At 44.6% G+C, this 21,338-nt stretch overlaps 1 protein-coding gene across 3 annotated transcripts in view; it reads left to right on the plus strand.

Moving 5' to 3' along the window:
- Positions 1-21,338, plus strand: part of NOX4 (NADPH oxidase 4) — a 284,105-nt gene that overhangs the window by 121,377 nt on the left and 141,390 nt on the right. For all 3 annotated transcript variants that reach the window (XM_069759250.1, XM_069759251.1, XM_069759252.1), the window contains 3 exons: positions 3,848-4,079; positions 12,551-12,715; positions 13,386-13,448. In XM_069759250.1, coding sequence (XP_069615351.1) covers positions 3,848-4,079; positions 12,551-12,715; positions 13,386-13,448 — 460 coding nt within the window. The remainder of the gene's footprint in view (positions 1-3,847; positions 4,080-12,550; positions 12,716-13,385; positions 13,449-21,338) is intronic.

Here is a 21,338-nt window from a genome sequence, read left to right on the forward strand (position 1 = left end):
TGCAGCCGTCCGTGTGGTCCTGATGCTTCCCGGCAGCCATCCGTGTGGTCCTGATGCGGCACACGGCTGCCACCCATGTGCCACACGGATGTACTACGTAAACACACGGACACGGATATCTCCGGTACCGATTTTTCTGGTACCGGAAATATCTGGACATGTGAAACCAACCTTACTGGTAGAGACACAAGGACGACGGATCTAGCTTATATTACTAGTAAAAACATGCAGACCTCACATCCAGCCAATATTACTGGGAAAAACACACAGGGTTCACATCCAACCTATACTACAGAGAGAGACACACAGACCTCACATTCAGCCTCTATTACCTTGAGAGACACAGAGCTCACATTCAGCCTATATTACTGGGAGAAACACACAGATCTCACATCCAGCCTATATTACTGGGAGAGAGACACAGACCTCACATCCAGCCTATATTACTGCCCTTGCCCTTACCCTATCCTGGATTGCCTCATACCTATCCAACCGCACATTTAGCGTTTCCCACTCCCACACTACCTCCTCATCCCGCCCTCTCTCTGTTGGAGTCCCTCAAGGCTCTGTCCTAGGGCCCCTACTTTTTCCATCTATACCCTTGGCCTAGGACAACTCATAAAGTCCCATGGCTTCCAGTACCACCTGTATGCTGATGACACTCAGATCTATCTCTCTGGCCCAGATGTCACCTCTCTTCTGTCCAGAATCCCGGAGTGTCTGTCAGCCATATCCTCCTTCTTCACCTCTCGCTTCCTTAAACTCAATGTAGACAAAACCGAATTCATCATCTTTCCCCCACCTCACGTATCCCCCCTACCTGATCTATCTATTATGGTAAATGGCATCAAGCTCTCACCCGCACCTGAAATCCACTGCCTCGGGGTAACTCTCGATTCTGCCCTGTCCTTCAAACCTCATGTCCAAGCTCTTGCCACCTCCTGTCACCTCCAACTCAAAAATATTGCTAGAATCCGTTCCTTCCTCAGCCCACAATCTACCAAAACTCTTGTGCATGCCCTCATCATCTCCCGCCTCGATTACTGAGACACCCTCCGCTTTGGCCTCCCAGCTAACTCTCTTGCACCACTCCAGTCTGTCCTCAACTCTGCTGCTCGGCTAATCCACCTCTCCTCGCTACTCCCCTGCTTCTCCCCTCTGCAAATCCCTCCACTGGCTCCCAATTTCCCAACGAATCCAATTCAAACTACTAACACTGATCTACAAAGCCATCCACAACCTGTCTCCTCCATATATCTCTGAACTAATCTCCCAATATCTTCCCTCACGTTATCTCCGATCCTCCCAAGACCTCCTACTCTCCTCCACACTTATTCGTTCCTCACACAACTGCCTCCAAGATTTCCCGAATATCCCCCATCCTCTGGAATTCTCTGCCTCAACACGTCCGATTATCCACCACACTCGGATCCTTCAGACGGAACATGAAAACCCATCTCTTCAGGAAAGCCTAAAGCTTACAATAACCAAGCCGCCGCCTCACCGCCGCCAGAGCCGCCGCTTCACTGCCGCCTCACCGCTGCCAGAGCCGCCGCCTCACCGCAGCTAGAGCCGCCGCCTCACCGCCGCCAGAACTGCCGCCTCACCGCCGCCAGAGCCACCGCCTCACCCCTACCTTCCGTCTCTTCCACACTATCCCATAGAATGTAAGTCCGCAAGGACAGGGTGCTCTCCCCTCTGTACCAGTCTGTCAATGTAAACCTGTTTACTGTAAACGATATCTATAACCCTGTATATAACCCCTTTCTCATGTACAGCACCATGGAATTAATGGTGCTATATAAATAAATAATAATAATAATAATAATAAATAATAATAATAATATTGGGAGAAACACACAGATCTCACATCCAGCCTATATTACTGGGAGAGACACACAGCGCTCACATGCAGCCTATATTACTGGGAGAGACACACAGCGCTCACATTCAGCCTCTATTACTGGGAGAGACACAGAGCTCACATCCAGCCTATATTACTGGGAGAGACACAGACCTCACATCCAGCCTATATTACTGGGAGAGACACACAGACCTCACATCCAGCCTGTATTACTGGGAGAGACACACAAATCTCACATCCAGCCTATATTACTGGGAGAGACACACCGACCTCACATCCAGCCTAGATTAAAGGGAGAGACACAAACCTCACATCCAGCCTATATTACTGGGAGAGACACACCAACCTCACATCCAGCCTATATTACTGGGAGAGACACACCGACCTCACATCCAGCCTATATTACTGGGAGAGACACACCGACCTCACATCCAGGCTATATTACTGGGAGAGACACACAGATCTCACATCCAGCCTATATTACTGGGAGAGACACACAGACCTCACATCCAGCCTATATTACTGGGAGAGACACACAGATCTCACATCCAGCCTATATTACTGGGAGAGACACACAGACCTCACATCCAGCCTATATTACTGGGAGAGACACACAGACCTCACATCCAGCCTATATTACTGGGACAGACACACAGACCTCACATCCAGCCTATATTACTGGGAGAGACACACAGACCTCACATCCAGCCTATATTACTGGGACAGACACACAGATCTCACATCCAGCCTATATTACTGGGAGAGACACACAGACCTCGCATCCAGCCTATATTACTGGGAGAGACACACAGACCTCGCATCCAGCCTATATTAAAGGGAGAGACACAAACCTCACATCCAGCCTATATTACTGGGAGAGACACACCGACCTCACATCCAGCCTCTATTACTGGGAGAGACACAGAGCTCACATCCAGCCTATATTACTGGGAGAGACACACCGACCTCACATCCAGCCTATATTACTGGGAGAGACACAGACCTCACATCCAGCCTATATTACTGGGAGAGACACACCGACCTCACATCCAGCCTATATTACTGGGAGAGACACACCGACCTCACATCCAGCCTATATTACTGGGACAGACACACATGCCTCACATCCAGCCTATATTACTGGGAGAGACACACAGACCTCACATCCAGCCTATATTACTGGGACAGACACACAGACCTCACATCCAGCCTATATTACTGGGAGAGACACACAGACCTCACATCCAGCCTATATTACTGGGACAGACACACAGACCTCACATCCAGCCTATATTACTGGGAGAGACACACAGACCTCACATCCAGCCTATATTACTGGGACAGACACACAGACCTCACATCCAGCCTATATTACTGGGAGAGACACACAGACCTCACATCCAGTCTACTCTATATTATTTAAAGAGACAAACAGATCTCACATCAAGTCTAAATTCGAGCGAGACACAGAGCTTAGCTCCTCTTCTCCAAAAGCACAAGTAGCCTCGGTCTGTCTCAGATGTATTGGTCAATGTTATAATCATGGCAGGTAGTTTTTTGCAAAGCAGTAACAGTAGGGTTTTGCCTAGTGGAGCTCCATAGCCACAGTTAACCGGCAGAGACTTTTTCTGTCGAGGGTGCATGAGATTGTTAAGGTGGAATAATAGCATATCAGAAAAGTAAGAAAAATGCAATTGTAGATTTTAAATTTCTCTATTTTTTTCAACTTTTTGTAGATTCAGGTATGAAAAAAGTTGGTTTCAATTACATGATGCCTGGAAGATTTCATTTTTGTCTTTTTCAAATCAGAATCTGAATAGCAACTTTGTGATTACGCCGCAAACTTTTATAAGACATTTAAAACCCAAAACACTTGTTCTTCAATCACCCGAATTACCAGCAATTCAAGCCCTCTTGAATTCAAGTTAATTAGCACTTGAGCATGCTGATCCCAGCCCTCATCCGTCTTTATTTCTTTTCTAGAGGTGTGCTAAAATATCAGACTAATTTAGAAGAACATCCTCCCGGCTGCCTCCAGCTAAACAGGACCGTGAAGTATTACGCTCCACTTGCTGAGCTTAATGGAGAGGCATATTTGCTGAATACAGAAAAAATCGCCCCAAACTCCTTAAAGACACGTGGAGAACTTTTAATTGACAATAGCACGCTTGGGATATGTAGCAAGGACCCAGCATTTCAACCCCATTTCCCAGAGGTAAGTCCGTTGGTAATATTCATCTTACGCCCTACTAGGAGATCGTCCTGATTAATACGGCAATACAAGGTCATCTTTGTTTAAAGAGACCGTTCACTAGAATGGTTAATACGATACGATGCGATACACTTTATTGATCCCGGGGGGAAATTACGGTATTACAGCAGCAATACACACAGCAGTACATAAAATATCAGGACACAAATCTTGCACAAGTATACCAACATTACATAACAAATAAATGTGGGTGGTTCAGGTATATAAGTCACTTATTTCACATTAGTATGCCTACAATCAGTCATTATAGTCTACCACCCTTAAGAAATTATTATACATCCCCATGGCATTAGGTACAAATGATTTCCTGAATTTCTCCTTCTTGCACCTTAGTCGGATTAGTCGGCTGCTGAATGTGCTCTTCTGCTCGTATAGTGGGTGCGTATTATTGATCATTATAAATTTATAGCCCTACACTTCCTCTGAATTCTATCCTCCAATACCTCCTCAAAAGAGTCCAGATGGAGGCCAACAGCGGCGCTTACCTTCTTGATAAGTTTATTGAGCTTATTAGCGTTAGCTACTCGCACACTATTGCCCTAGCATATGATAGCAAAAAAGATGGCGCTTGCCACAACGGACTGGTAGAACATTTCCAGCATTTTACTGCACACATTGAATGACCTGAGCTTCCGAAGAAAGTACAGTCTGCTCATTCCCTTCCTGTAAACCTTTTCTGTATGACACCTCCAATCGAGCCATCAAGGTGAACCCCCAAATATTTGTAGCTCTCAACAATCTCAACCTTCTGGCCAGCATTAGTGATCGGTAAGTAATCCTCCTTTTTCCTTCTATAATTCCCCACAAACTCCTTGGTTTTCTTTACATTTAGTTCTAGACAGTTAGTCCGGCACCAATCCACAAAGTCAGGAACCGTCCTTCTATATTCCTCCTCGCCCCCGGCCCCCCACTATGCCCCCTACAATCGCTGAGTCATCTGAGAATTTGACAAAAATCCGATTTATACTGAAAGTCAGCTGTATACAGTGTGAAGAGGAAGGGCGACAGCACTGTACCCTGAGGGGCTCCAATACTGCTCTGTACGCTGCCAGATACCACCTCCCCCATCCTTACAAACTGCGGACTGTCCGTCAGGTAGTCGTTTATCCAGTTCACCATCTCCTCATCTACCGCCATATCAGTCAGCTTATTACCTAGTAAGGGCGGCTGTAAGGTATTGAAAGCACTTGAGAAGACAAAGAACATGGCGCGCACTGTAGTTCCATCATTGTCCAAGAACGAATGTACTGTATGTAGCAGAGATACCACCGCATCATCCACCCCAAATCTTTGATGGTACGCAAACTGTAGGGGGTCAGTAAAAGCCCTCACCCCTGGACACAAGTAGGCGAGTATTATTCTCTCCAGGGACTTCATAGCATGTGATGTTAAGGCCACTGGACGATAGTCTTGTAGGGAAGTTGGAAAAGTAGGAACCGGCACCAGGCAGGTGGTCTTCCACAGTTATGGTCCCCCCTGTGATTGAATGTAAACAATGTGCCACAGGATTGGGTTAGGCAAGAAGGTGGATCCAGGCAACTACCTTCCGGTAAGCCTGGGATCAGTTGTGTGGCAAGTTTTTGAGGGCATTATAAGAGATCACCTACAGAGAATGATATAACAGACAACCGACATGTACCGATGCAGCACACACTGAAAGGGGATAGTAGTTTGATGTCAGTAACATTACATTATTCTCCATGTGGTATTAGCAACGTGAGAAAAATAAAATCTACAATGCATATAAGATAAATAGGATAATGTCAAACTGTTTGCTACTGAGGAAATAATACTGGAAATCTCTCACCCAAAGTTCAGATCCGCAGGGTAGATAAGAAATTCCTCCTCATTGCAAACAAACGCCAGACATGCTCCTCCTCAGGTCTAAGGGGGTAGAGATGGGAATTATTAGCCCTATTAGGCCCCAAGGGTAGGCATCATTACACTGCATGCCCCAAACTCCCTCCATTACAAGGGCGGTCCAAAGCTATCCCTCAGCTGAACTGATCCAATAACAGCCCCGCGTGCTTCCTGACACGTTTCTCCTCATAGGTCATCAGGGGAGGACAAGTGCACGCTCCTAGAGAGTTAAAGGCTGAATGTCCACTGCCCACCCTTCTAGATATCAAAATATTGTGGTCACACACACACATTGGGAGGGTCTGAACTTTGGGTGAGAGATTTCCAATTTTATTTCCCAAGTAGAAACAGCATGACATTTTCCTAAATATCGTATATGTTTTATATGTGACCACTATGGTTTTTCAGGCATATGTATCACATTTTTCTTGCGGGTCTATAGTTTGTTTATATACACACTGTCCACCACTGTGGTGGTGTCGTTGTTTTTGTACTGCTATAGTAGTTTTTAAATTTGTGGGCGCCAGGAAGAAGAATAGGTGAAACGCGCGTTGGGGTGGGAGATGCAGCTGTCACTCAGGAATTTGGCTATTTACCTGGTAAAAACATATGCAATCATCATTTTAATCTCATGCATGTTATCGGTTTAATCTTTGGATCTCATTGCTACTTTAAAGCCTTTAAGATTAACGAAGACACAATTAATCTGTAAATATATGCACTAAGGCACTTTATTGTAGGATTACCTTTCAACTTTGGCCCACATACACATGCAGGCTTTGCTGTCCATGATCCCGTTGTTTTTGATATATTCCCATCTTTATATTTGGGTGTATATACTGTAATGGACTGTGACTTCTGCATCAATGAAAAGCAATGCCTAGATGACAGTGGGGGGCCAGGGTCACGACCGTTATCGAAATGCAAAAACTCATAACATTTTTGCACAGTTTAGAACTTTGCAACGTCGTCAGAGGTTTCAAGTGTAAAGTTTTATGAATTGAGGCGAAAGCATCCATTCCGATTATATATTTGTTCTATGCGCACGGCTACATGTTAAATAATTCTGCCCGATTCTAAAAAAAAAAATCAGAATAATTTCTGCTTTGTGCTTTCTGAACTATTTTAAATTGAAACGACTTTCCACTCTGGAGGTCAAAATGTTAATTTGGGAGGTTAAGACACGTTTTTACAATCAAATATCCGAAATTAGGTCTTTTCTACCACTTCAGATGAGGTTTCATGGCTCTTTACATTTGAGAAGAGATTAGAGTGTAGAAGTTATGGGTATATCAAAGAGGCAAAACTTTGTAATTAGGAAACTTAAAGGGAAGGTGCCATCAAATTTTTTTTTTTCCAGCGATTGAAAAAATGTAAAGAATTAATGTTTGAATGTTCTTTAAAAATATTATCATTTGTTTATAGTTAAGTAAAATATGAAAAATAATTTTAAGAGGTTTGGTATTTCCACTTTTAAACACTAGGGGGAGCAGCTGCTGAAATTTGACAAAAACCTAGAGTACAACTAGCTCACATTACTGCACTGCAGTAATTACGGGCGGAGTCTGGTGACATAAGTGATGACTCCTCCCCTCCCCTTCTGGGTGTTTGCTAAGGGATTAGAGAGGATGATATTCAGGAACCCAATGAGCAGCCATTTTGTTGGTGACGGCAGAGTTATACTGACAAGTAGACAGTCACTGAGGATGGCAGGCAGCAAGGATTCTGGGAGATATATGGTGGAGGGAGCAGGGTGACAGCAGCACAGAGTATTTCAGGAGAGCAGTGTGCTGGTGTATGGAGGCACCATGTTCAGTGCGCGGAGCAGTCAATGATTGTACATGGACACTGTCTTTTATACACATGGATGGACCGTCTCCTCAGAAATCCAGGAAACATTTCTGCGGATTGATGGCCTGGTCTGATCCAGACTTTGCATGCAGACCCCATTCCCCTCCTCAGATCCTGTCTTTTCCATCCTGTCCTGGCAATGTGTGAAAGCGAGGCGACAGGCGAAGTACGGGGTGACGCTGGGAAGGAAATGTAGCCTTATATTAACGATAAAAATGAGACCCCTCTCTTCAGCTGCCTCACCAGCCTTCCCCTGACTACACCTAACTGGAGGTCATGCTGCCCCTCTATTACCCCAGACCCGCGTGCAGGTGCTCAGCCAGAACCACCCTAGATTGGGTCCCCTTTCTGAAGATAATACTGCCATAGGGTTCTCACATAATACCGCCATAGTGTTTTCACATAATACCGCCGTGTAGATCACACATAATACCATCATATAGATCACACATAATAATGTCCTATAGTTCTCACATAATACCATCATATAGATCACAAATAACAATGCCATAGTGTTCTCACATAATACCGACATATAGATCTCACATAATACTGCCATATACAGTACTTCACACATAATACCGCCATATCCTTCACACATAATACCGCAATATACTTCACACATAATACTGCCATATACTTCTCACATAACGACGCCATATAGATCACACATAATACCGCCATATAGATCACACATAACAGGGGGGGGGGGGGAGGAGTGCATAGGAGAGGATTAGATACACAGCTCAGTCAGTATCATACAGGATAGGATTAGATGCACGGCTCAGTAGTCAGTATCACAAATAATAGCATTAAATACACAGCTCAGCAGACAGCATCACACAGGAGAGGATTAGATACACGTCTCAGCACAGTATCACACAGGGAAGGATTAGATACACGTCTCAGCACAGTATCACACAGGGTAGGATTAGATACATGGCTCAGCAGACAGTATCACACAGGAGAGGATTAGATACACAGCTCAGTCAGTATCACACAGGACAGGATTGGATACATGAGTCAGCAGACAGCATCACACAGGAGGATTAGATACACGTCTCAGCACACAGTATCACACAGGACATGATTAGATGCACATCTCAGCACAGTATCACACAGGGTAGGATTAGATACATGGCTCAGCAGACAGTATCACACAGGAGAGGATTAGATACATGTCTCAGCACAGAATCACACAGGGTAGGATTAGATACACGTCTCAGCACAGTATCACACAGGGTAGGATTAGCTACACGGCTCAGCAGACAGTATCACACAGGGTAGGATTAGATACACGTCTCAGCAGACAGTAACACACAGGGTAGGATTAGATTCAAGTCTCAGCACAGTATCACACAGGAGAGGATTAGATGCACGGCTCAGTCAGTATCACACAGGACAGGATTAGAAACATGGCTCAGCAGACAGCATCACACAGGAGAGGATTAGATACATGGCTCAGCAGACATTATCACACAGGTAGGATTAGATACATGGCTCAGCATACAGTATCACACAGGAGAGGATTAGATACACGTCTCAGTACACAGTATCACACAGGACAGAATTAGATACACATCTCAGCACAGTATCACACAGGGTAGGATTAGATACATGGCTCAGCAGACAGTATCACACAGGAGAGGATTAGATACACGGCTCAGTCAGTATCACACAGGATAGGATTAGATGCATGACTCAGCAGACAGGATCACACAGGAGAGGAGTAGATACACAGTCAGCACAGTAACACACATGGGAGGAGATACACTACTGAGAGTCAGCATCACAAAGGATAGGATTAGATTGCCTCTACCACTGATACTTACTTCACTGCTCCGCTGCTGAGTCCTTTCCTCGTCCCGTCCTTGGTCTCCTCCTTCTCCTCCTATAACCGCAGGGCTCCTGCGATTATACTGGGAAACTGGAGCTCACAGATGCACTGTGAGCTCCAGAAAGATGGCGCCGATCTCCTGTCTCTGCTGTGGTGTGGACGGCTCAGGGGGCGTGGCCAGATCACAGCAGGGAGCAGCACAATGCAAAGTATAGGGTCGGATGCCGACCGCAGATCTCTATGCCCAGGGCTGCCGTATTTGCAGAGTGTAAGTGTCGTGCAGCTACATTTACACTCCTGCAAAGCAAAATGGCAGCACCCAGTGGCTGAAAAAAAATTAATGATAAAAAAATGTTACAGTTACAAAATGTAAATTTGTATTAAAAATAATTGTTTATATAAACAATCATTAAACTTTTGGTGAATATTAATATTAACACCCAAGACTTTAACCATTAAAAACATTAATTAAAAAATTAATTTGTAAACTGAGATTGGTGAAATCTGACCATAGATGTACGAAAAGTCCTTTGGCCAACAGCTGTCGGCCATAATCCCTTCATGAACTTGCACAATTGGCTTGGCTTGCCTCAATCATTTTTCAGTAAGGATCAAATGATCTCAGAGGTTTCCTTACTAGACACATCTTCTCTTATGGGAACCAATAGGATAAGGCATATTCAAATTGAATCAGCCAGTCCCCAGACTGGTGCCAACTAAAGATGAGTCCAGGCCAAATGTGGAGCTGCCAGAACCTGGGACCGCACTGATAGAGATGAGGGTGAGATTGTTTTCACTCACAGGCATCCATCTTTATTACTTGTCACACAAAGTTCTCTCACTTAAAGGGTTATTCTCGTGTTATGAAATTTGTCTACTTACTTGAAAATAAGTTGGTTTGCAATTGACTTCCTTTTTCTATCAGCTATTGTTCTGCTGCTATAAGAACTTTTGTATTACATTGTTTAATGCTCATTGCCAAGGAGACCGATCACCATATCCAAAGTATGAGCAGTAGTTTCCTTCCAGACTGAGGAGTTAACTCCTGAGATCCTAGTCACCACTCAGTAGCCAATTGATATTTATACAGCAGTTAGAAAACTCCCTCTCCCTCTCAGCTCCTTATCCTGAGCTGTTATTATCAGTCCGAAAAATCACCAGCTACTGATCCCTACCATTGGCTGTTTGTAGACTAGTTGTTCTATTCACTGCTCACTTTCCATGTGCTTGTTCAAATGCACTGTTATCCCTGTATGCAAATAAAGTGATAACATGGAGACTTCAGAACAAACTACTGACAGAGTTGAATATGTCATAGTAGCACTATAAGATCAGCAGAATGGTGCTACTAAAACAGAACTGTCACTAAAGGAGGATCACCCTCCCATCCAGCAACAAGGAAGTGAAGAGGCCGGAGAGCTGTGTGCTCCTGAAGACATATGTTCAGAATAACTCTTTAAGAGGATTAAGATGACTGAACATTGCAAAAGCTGTTGTCCGATATCACACTAGGTGACAAATTACAGTTTATTGTGCCGTCATATCCCAGTTCTGTATTATCTGAGTCAAGGTAACCTTTCCTAGAACTGTATCTATAAATCGGGACCAGTGGTGTAACTTAGAGTCCCAATGCAAAATCTCAAACAGGGCCTCCAACTATTGCAAGTCTTTAAAAGTACTCATCTTTTCATATAGGCCAAAGGGACCATTTGTGTCCATCTAGGCTCCAGGGCCCAGGTGCGGATGCAACCCCTGCAGCTATTATACTTATGCCCCTCATTAGGACACATTTTCTAATTAGTATTATAATAAAAGTAAGTGATACATATGGATGTGTTTCTAAGGCTGGGTTCACATTGCGCTAGGCGCGTCCGTTAGACGAACTACGTTACACCGCGGCATTAGCGTGGTGTAGCGTAGTCCGTTAACACCGCCATTGAGTCCAATGTCGGACGCCCCGCTAGCGCACGCCCACAATGGGCGTGCGCTAGCGATGTGCCATCATTGAGTAACGCACCCCGAGACGCGGGCTGCAGCGTTTCCGGGTCCGTCACCGCTAGCGCAGATAGAGCTACCAGATGCTCTATCTGCGCTAGCGTGCTGCCTTAACGGCACTTGCGTTAACAGCAGCCCGTTAACGTATGTGTTGAACGGGGTTTTATTAACGCAATGTGAACCCGGCCTAATAAATAAATAGATTTTTTTCAGCTGTAGAACCCCTTGAAGTAATACTGTGTAACCCCAGTGTGACTGCCAAATGGACTAAAGAGTGGGGCAGTGATCTCCTATCTAATCTATGCAGGCCGCTGGAGATGCTTAATCTATGCAATTTTACTACTTACATAATGTTTATTATTATATTAATTATTGTATCTGTGGAAAGACCTCTGTTTCCCTAGTGATAGTTTTTGATGCCCAACTGCTTGATCACCATAGCACTTGTTATAGGGGTATCTCAAGGGTGTCCACATTTACCTTTCTGGAAATTTGATTATGGACTCTCGCAACAATTGATTGTGGTTTTCTCACAATTCCATTTGAATACTTTATCACAACATGCTAGAGAAACCCTTTACAGACTGGTATTCCCGTAACACCTACTGCCTGGCCATATACAGACATGGAAAACATCATTTTTTTCCCGACAGATTATCTCAAATTACCATTTTTTTTCAAAGTTGGTCATCGGCTACACTCCTCTTTATGGAGAGCCAAGAGTAAAGTAAGGCAGATAAAAAACGGTGGGCCGCACCCTGAACATTTGATTCGGTAGACTCTCCTGGTAGGAGTTTCCATGTGCCACTTCCACTATGCCGCCTCCTTGTCTCTTTTATGGGATTTTCTCAGTTCATCTTTTTCTTTTTAGACTTGGCTGTGGATATCAGCACCCTTATGCTTGTACTGCGCAGAACGATTATATCGATTCTTCCGAAGCACTAAGCCAGTGACCATCACCTCTGTCATACACCATCCTTGTAATGTCATTGAAATCAGAATGATTAAAGATCATTTCAAAGCAAGACCTGGTCAGGTGAGCAAAATGGGAATCAAATCTTTCTTCATATACTGCAGCTACAAAAAAAATGAAAGCGAGATCATTCTCTGCTAAGATCCAGTATTCGGGAGCAAAGTGGTCACCTATTTCTCCTCCTAAGAAAATACAACAAATCTATGGTCGTGGATTTGCCACTTACCTAGTATTGAACCAGGGTTATTACTATTGTTAAAAGTTAGGATAGGTGATAATTTGAAGATTGATGGGACACCCCACAAATCCTAAGAGAGGGGCTCTGAAAACCCCATTGGAATGGAGCGGGGTCACACATACGTGTGAGGACTCCATTGATTTTCTACGGGACTGCTGGAGAAAGTCAAGTGCAGACATATACCAGTTCCAGAAATCTTAGTTACTGTTTCATTCCAGTGGAACATTTCATAACCCCATTTTCTGGATCGGTGAGGGTCCCAGATTTCACCCCTCCCCCTCACCAATCCACACTATTGAGTAGCTTTTAGTGATGGGAATAACCCTTTAGTATTACATAACAGATGGTGGTACTAGAACTTTGGCAGCACAAATGTAATGCTCTACCCTTACCCCATGGTACCTTGTGCTTCTAGTAATGGTGCAGTGAAGGCAGAATGTTGACTTTTGTTACTCCTTTATTGTCCTGTAATCCATTGCACTCTCGATTTTCTAGTACATCATTCTACAATGCCCAAGAGTGTCCGCACTGGAAAACCATCCCTTCACATTGACAATGGTAAGTGTAGAGATAAAATATTTTTGTTTTTCTCATGCCCCATATAATAATGGCGCCATATCATTCTATAGTAACATTCCCTTACAATGGCCACACAAGAGCACCCCAATAATGCCGCAGTATAGACCAGTGGGGAGCAAGAAATGGAAAACACTGTCCAGTTGTGATTAAAAAGGGGGATTCTCGTCTCTTGTTATCTGGTTAAGATTGGTGGTGATCCAACTGGATCACCACCAATGATTCTACTGATTCTGAAAATGACCCCCTACTGCTTGCAAAAATAATGAAGCTACTGCACTGATTTAGTGTTGCATCTGTGCAACCCTCCAATGTTTGTTCCTTCCCAGCGGTGTCCTGGAGTGCAATCCAGAAGAAAACGGGGCTGGTTGTAGCCCTCAAGGAAAATTAAGAATGGGAAGCAGCGCTGCAGCCCATCCATTAAAAGGATGAGTGGGATCGACCAATCATAAAGTGATGGTGTAGCCTAGTGACTCAGTATGTCATCAACTTACAAGCTGGGAATACTTCTTTCTTGGCCCTTCTACGTATAGTAGGCTAAATTAGAGGGTTGTTCCACTATTTTCACATTGATGAGATAGCAGATCCACCAAATGAATAGGAGCTGATCTGCAGCACCTGGCAGAAGCCACTACACAATTGATATAGAGCTATGCTGCTCAGCTCCACAACTGCTTACATGTGGCACTTTTGATCAGTGGGGGTGCCGGATGTCAAACCTCCATCCATCTAATATTGACAGCACATAGGTCATCAATATAAATTTAATAGAACAACTTTCTTCAGGCCCCTCAAACTGACAGTGGACCCCTTTGTTAGGACCACTTACGAAGCTGGACCATTGACCTACCCATTAAAATTGATCTTGGATCGCATGTACAAAAAAAAGCAGCGCATAAATAACATATTAATATTAGACATATAAAGTTAAAGATTCTTAAAGGTTATTCCTATGATAGGTAATTATGGTATATCCACAGGATTTGCATAAATCTATGACATGATCCTACCCATCACTAGAATGGGCGCCTGTTGACCCATTTGCCGATTCCGCGCTGCCACGTTCTCCATTCACTTATCTGGAGAGGTGGTCCCATTGTTATGGAAATTTGGTTTGGATAAATCTATCCCTGTGTGTGCTGCGGCCGTTCCCAATAAGACTGAGTATTTTGAGCACTCAAGGAATGAGACTGCACAACATTGTGACAATAACATTCCACCAATACTGATGATTTATTGTACATACATGGATTTATAATTGCATATAGAAAGGAGGTGGTTAGGGGTGGTTAGTTAATTACCATATTGTATAGCTCCTCTGTTATTGGTTATCTAAATATATATGGAATATTGTGATTAATGCACATATGGATGCTGATTAAGGAACTAAAATGTAGCTCTCGGCATCTTTCGGCAACTAGGACAAAGTTGAGACATCTGATCATCACTTAATACATCTGGTGCTGTTCCGCTTTCTGCTGGAAATCCCCGAACAATCTGTCTGGCTTATATCAGTTTATGTCAGCCATTTTAAGCAATTGATTATAGTGCATATATGATAATAAAGGAGTATACATGCAAGTGAGATCTACATGATATATATATTTCCACCACAACATTTGGAAGCAGTCCTCTCTGTAAAGAAAAGTCTATGGGTGCCCCCTCTTTTCGACAGGTGCCAGAGGTTGGACACACAATTATCATGTATTATGGCATGCACTGTACATAAGCTATAATTGCCTATAAAAGGAATATCCCCCTTAAGGTAATATGACTTTTTTGCAAGTATAATTTATGGTATTTATGTCATTTTGTTTGCTAAAATTAAACCCCAAGGTTACAATATGGCAAAGACGCAAAATAAATGCCAACGAGAACAATGATCATTTGTAATGCTTAGTCATTTAGAACACTATTAATGCAGGGTGCATACAGTCATGGCCTAATTGATAATGAACAGCGAGTGTTATAATAGGTAATTACTACTATTTCCAGATCCCATTTACAATCTTAGAAAGCGTCCTCCTTCCAGATGTTGTTTATAGGTCACCATTTACCCGTAGGCGGCTCCAGGTCACTGTTTTGACAGTCCATCCTTTATGGTATTACTCATTACACTGTAACCTGCTACACAGCATTGAGCGATTACTCACATTTCACAGTAGACATCCAGCAGTGTTAAATGTAATGGACCGATGACATTTATTGACACTAATGGATCTGGGAAAACAGCCGCAAAAAATAATAATCTAGGTTTATTACATTATTTTCAGAATCAAATATTTAAAGGGAACCTGTCACCTGAATTTGGCGGGACAGGTTTGCGGTCATATGGGCGGGGTTTTCGGGTGTTTGATTCACCCTTTCCTTACCCGCTGGCTGCATGCTGGCCGCAATATTGGGTTGAAGTTCATGCTGTGTTCTCCGTAGTACACTCCTGCGCAAGGCGCAAGATTGCCTTGCGCAGGCGTGTACATCGGAGGACCTGAAACCCCTGCCCATATGACCGTAAACCTGTCCCGCCAAATTCAGGTGAAAGGTTCCCTTTAAGCATCTGGAGCTCAATTTTTATAGCAGTCCAACACTGGTAAAATGTATTTATTTTTCAAAGGTTGTTGCAACAATTAGCATCTATCAGAGATCGATCAGCCGAGGATCGAATTCGAGTAGAATTTCCCGAAATCCGAGGTTTCCGAATTAAATCAAACATTCTGCGATTTGATTGGCTAAGACGGCAAAAACAAAATTCCCAGCGTCTATTGACATGTGGTGTGGCAGCGGGGGCTTCGCCATAATGCCTAGCAGCAATCTCATCACATGGTGCTGCACAGCCAAACAGGAGGGCATATCATAGGCAGTATGAAACATAGGGGGTTGCCAGCGGACACCGTTTTTTGCCTGTACTGTTTAGGGATAGGAGCTGAGTGCACACAGCATAGGGACAGAAAAAAGTAATTTTGGTGTACTATTTCATTGCTGATTGAAAATGGGAGTGATAGTCTCAGCCTGTGAGTAGAAATCCAAGACTCCAGTGATATATAGTGATGGACAATAAAAAATGATGTTGTGATACTGTGATAGCCAGAAAAATCGAAGTAAATACTTTTATGCCTAAAAATGACAAAAGTATTCTAAAAGGTATTACTAATAGAATACTTTTGTCATTTTGGGGCATAAAAGTATTTACGGTGATATATAGTAAAATGTTGTAGCGTCTCCTCATCACTAGGGTTGAGCGACCTTGACTTTTTTAGAGTCGAGTCGGGTTTCGCAAAACCCGACTATCTCAAAAGTCGGGTCGAGTGAAATCGGCCGATTATGTCGTAAAGTCGGGATCGACCGAAACACGAAACCCAATGCAAGTCAATGGGGCAGCATAGTCGGCAGTGAGTGGGGGCCAGGAAAACACCTAGAGTGCCCATTTTAATGGCAAAAACATCCATTCTTCTTAATGAAGCTTGTCAATCTTAATTTCCCTTACAATAATAGTAAGGCATTGGAAATTGGGGGTCATTTGGCTAAAGTTGTTGGGGGTATGGCTGGTTCAAGTATTTTGTGTGCCCAGGAAATCTGGACCACGTCACAGCAGTGGAGCAGGGCGAGGTAAGTATTTAAACTTTGCAAGTGCTGTGATCCTGAGCAAGGATCGTTGGCATTGGCACTGGCACAGGGCCCCTCAAAGTGCGGTGGTGTGTTTGCACGGCAGGGGCGCCTCCCACCGGCAGCGACACTTTTGCGTACTATGAGGGGCCCTGTGCCAGTGATGTCGCCAACGAGTATTCCTCCCCCCACCTGATGAAGGAACCTGCACCTTCATCTGCACCTTCCTCTTAGTCCCCGTGTAAGGTGGTATGGTATGCGGGAAGGGGAACCTGACTTTCAGCAGGGTCACAATCTTGCAGTGTAGCGTGCACGGGGAATGTTGCATTATGGGTCAATGTACCAGCAGACTCATCTATCACTGGCTGGGCAATGGGCAGGATGAGGAGGAAACAAAGATATAGGCCCAAAGAATAAAGTGGGCTAAATGCAGTTCAAAATTGGTAACAGGACTAACCAGGCGGCATTGCTTTGTTCAGTGGAGGACAACTGTAATGAGAGGCTGACACAGTGAGTAGGCCCAAATCAGTAAGTAGGCTAAATGCAGTTCAAAATTGGAAACAGAAGTAAACAGGCGGCACTGGTTTGTTCAGTGGAGGAGAACAGCAAGGAGCGGCAGACACCGTTAGTAGGGCCAACAAAACAAGTAGGCCAAATGCATTGTTATATTACAAAAGCTAAGCTAAGGAAAGGCAACCTGGAGAACACCTTGGAGCGGCAGACACCGTTTCTAGAACCCAACCAAACAAGTAGGCCCACTGCAGTTTTTAAATTAAAAAACTCTTCAACGAGAGCCTGAAAATTGAAGCTCAGGAAATGCTACCAGGAGAACACCTTGGAGCGGCAGACACCGTTAGTAGGCCCTACAGAAGTAGTAGCCCCAATGCAGTTTTCAAATTCCTATAGGCTGAAAACCAGACAATTGACGCTCAGCTTTTTTCAGAGGAGGACAGCTGTATTGAGTGGTGCAGACAGACACAGGTAGTAGGCCTTAAACAAAAAATTTGGCTCAATGCAGTTTAAAAAAGGTTACAGGGGTACACAGGCAGCATTGGTGTGGTAAGCGGAGGACAATTTGAATTAGGAACTGCAGACAGACTTAGTAGGCTGTCCCCTGTGGACCATGCATCCACCACATTAACCCAGTGCGCCGTAATGGACACGTAACCTTCCGTGGACATGCCTACTGGTCCATGCGTCTGTTCTCAGGTGCACCTTTCTACTCTTAGATTGCCTGAGTGCATGGACAATGCGGACTTTTACATGCTGGTGGGGGGCTGGGATGGCTTTTCTCGCAAAAGAAGTGTCGACTGGGTAGCTTGTACCGTGGTACAACGTAGTTCATCTGGGCTTTATAAATATAAAATAAAGAAAAAAAGTAGGCTCTATGCACTTTCAACTAGGTTCCAGGGGTACACGGCCAGCATTGGTCTGGTCAGTGGAGGACAATTTCAATTATGGACCGTAGACAGACTTAGTACACCTACAATTAAAAAAAGGATGCTCTATGCAATTTAAAATAGGTTCCAAGGGTACACGGCCAGCATTGGTGTGGTCAGTGGAGGACTATTGGAAAGAGGGACAGCAGACAGGCTTAGTAGGCCTAACATAAGAAAAGTAGGCTGTAGGCACTTTTAAATAGGTTCCAGGGGTACACGGGCAGCAGTGGTGTGGTCAGTGAAGGACAATTTCTATTATGGACCGCAGACAGACTTAGTACGCCTACAATTAAAAAAGGATGCTCTATGCAATTTAAAATAGGTTCCAGGGGTACACGGCCAGCATTGGTCTGGTCAGTGGAGGACTATTGGAAGGAGGTACCGCAGACAGGCTTACTAGGCCTAACATAACAAAAGTAGGCTGTAGGCACTTTAAAATGGGTTCCAGGTGTACACGGGAAGCAGTGGTGTGGTCAGTGAAGGACAATTTCTATTATGGACCGCAGACAGACTTAGTAGGCCTAACATAACAAAAGTAGGCTCTATGCACTTGGAATTATCTTGCAGGGGTACACAGGCAGCATTGGTGTTGTCAGCGGAGGCCGATTGTAAGGAGTGTCTGACAGTTAGTACTCCCAAAAAATAAATAGATGTTAATGTCTCGCAATACAACAAAACCAAAAAACAAAAGGGTGGCATACTTAGGTACAAGGGTGGGCTCCTCTGCTGAGTTTCAGACCTACTAATTTGGCGCTAAGTATTTACTGGTGTAAATATAGGACACTGCCCCTGACTATTTTAAGTAGCATCATACATGTCAACACATTGGTGTTGTCAGTGCCAGGCATTGAAGGATGTCAACGCATAGACTAAACATTGGTGGAGCTGTGAGAGATAATTTTGCAAGTGGTAGAGCACTGTTTGAGCTGGGGGGGGAACTGTCTTGTGGCCGGCGGTACAGGCCCAGGGCCCCTCATGTTACAACGGTGTGTCTGACGTTGGTTGCGCGCCACCACCGCCAGAGACACTTTATTGTACTATGAGGGACCCAGTGGCAGTGCCGTCGACCAAAAGCGTGCACACCCACCTCTTCAAACAAACAGCACTCTCACGGGTGCCTGCACCAAGTGGCGAGAGTTTGCCCATTTAGGGAGGTGTAAACATGTCATATGCTGGACAAACAGCTGCTGCAAATTACGAGATTAGAAAACTCAGTCAGACCAGTCCACAAACAAGACCTTTTCATAGGAAAGCTAGGTGTCAGCCGGGAAAGGTGGGGCAAAATAATTCGAAATCCAGGTGTGGTTCATTTTAATGAAGGTTAGATCATCAACATTTTGGGTAGCCAGATGAGTCCTTTTTTCGGTTAATATTGAACCAGCAGCACTGAATACTCTTTCTGATAGCACACTAGCTGCTGGGCAAGCAAGCTCCTGCAATGCATATTCTGCCAATTCTGGCCAGGTGTCTAATTTGGATGCCCAGTAATCAAATGGGAATGATGGTTGAGGGAGAACATCGATAAGGGATGAAAAATAGTTAGTAACCATACTGGACAAATGTTGTCTGCTGTCACTTTGAATTGATGCTGCAGTACCTGTCCTGTCTGCGGTCATAGCAAAATCACTCCACAACCTGGTCAGAAAACCCCTCTGTCCAACGCCACTTCTGATTTGTGCACCTCTAACACCTCTGGTCTGCTGCCCCCTGCAGCTCGTGTGAGAACCATCACCGGTGCTGTGTGCTGGGAATGCCTGAATCAAACGGTCAACAAGAGTTGATTGTTTGGTTGCTAATATTTGTTCCAGGTTCTCATGTGGCATAATATTTTGCAATTTGCCTTTATAGCGAGGATCAAGGAGGCAGGCCAACCAGTAATCGTAATCGGTCATCATTTTAATAATGCGTGGGTCCCTTTTGAGGATACGTAAGGCATAATCCGCCATGTGGGCCAAAGTTCCAGTTGTCAAATCTGCAATTGTGCTGGGTTGAGAGGCAGTTACAGGCAAATCTACGTCACTTGTGTCCCTCAAAAAACCAGAACCCGGCCTTGCCACGCCACCAATTTCCAGTGGCCCCGGAGAAGCTTCCTCATTAAAAAAATACTCATCCCCATCATCCTCCTCGTCCTCCTCCTCCTGTTCACCCGCTACCTCGTCCTGTACACTGCCCTGACCAGACAATGGCTGACTATCATCAAGGCTTTCCTCTTCCTCTGGTGCAGACGCCTGCTCCTTTATGTGCGTCAAACTTTGCATCAGCAGACGCATTAGGGGGATGCTCATGCTTATTATGGCGTTGTCTGCACTAACCCGCCATGTGCATTCCTCAAAACACTGCAGGACTTGACACATGTCTTGTACCTTCGACCACTGCACAGCTGACAACTCCATGTCTGCCATCCAACTGCCTGCCCGTGTATGTGTATCCTCCCACAAATACATAACAGCACGCCTCTGTTCGCACAGTCTCTGAAGCATGTGCAGTGTTGAGTTCCACCTTGTTGCAACGTCGATGATTAGGCGATGCTGGGGAAGGTTCAAAGACCGCTGATAGTTCTGCATACGGCTGGAGTGTATGGGCGAACGGCGGATATGCGAGCAAAGTCTGCGCACTTTGAGGAGCAGGTCGGATAACTCCGGATAACTTTTCAGGAAGCACTGCACCACCAGGTTTAAGGTGTGAGCCAGGCAAGGAATGTGTTTCAATTGGGAAAGGGCTATGGCAGCCATGAACTTCCTTCCATTATCACTCACTACCTTGCCTGCCTCAAGATGTACAGTGCCCAGCCATGACTGCGTTTCTTTCTGCAAGAACTCGGACAGAACTTCCG

The sequence above is a fragment of the Ranitomeya imitator genome, chromosome 3 (assembly GCF_032444005.1).
Source record: "Ranitomeya imitator isolate aRanImi1 chromosome 3, aRanImi1.pri, whole genome shotgun sequence".
In the NCBI taxonomy this organism is placed as follows: Eukaryota; Metazoa; Chordata; class Amphibia; order Anura; family Dendrobatidae; genus Ranitomeya; species Ranitomeya imitator.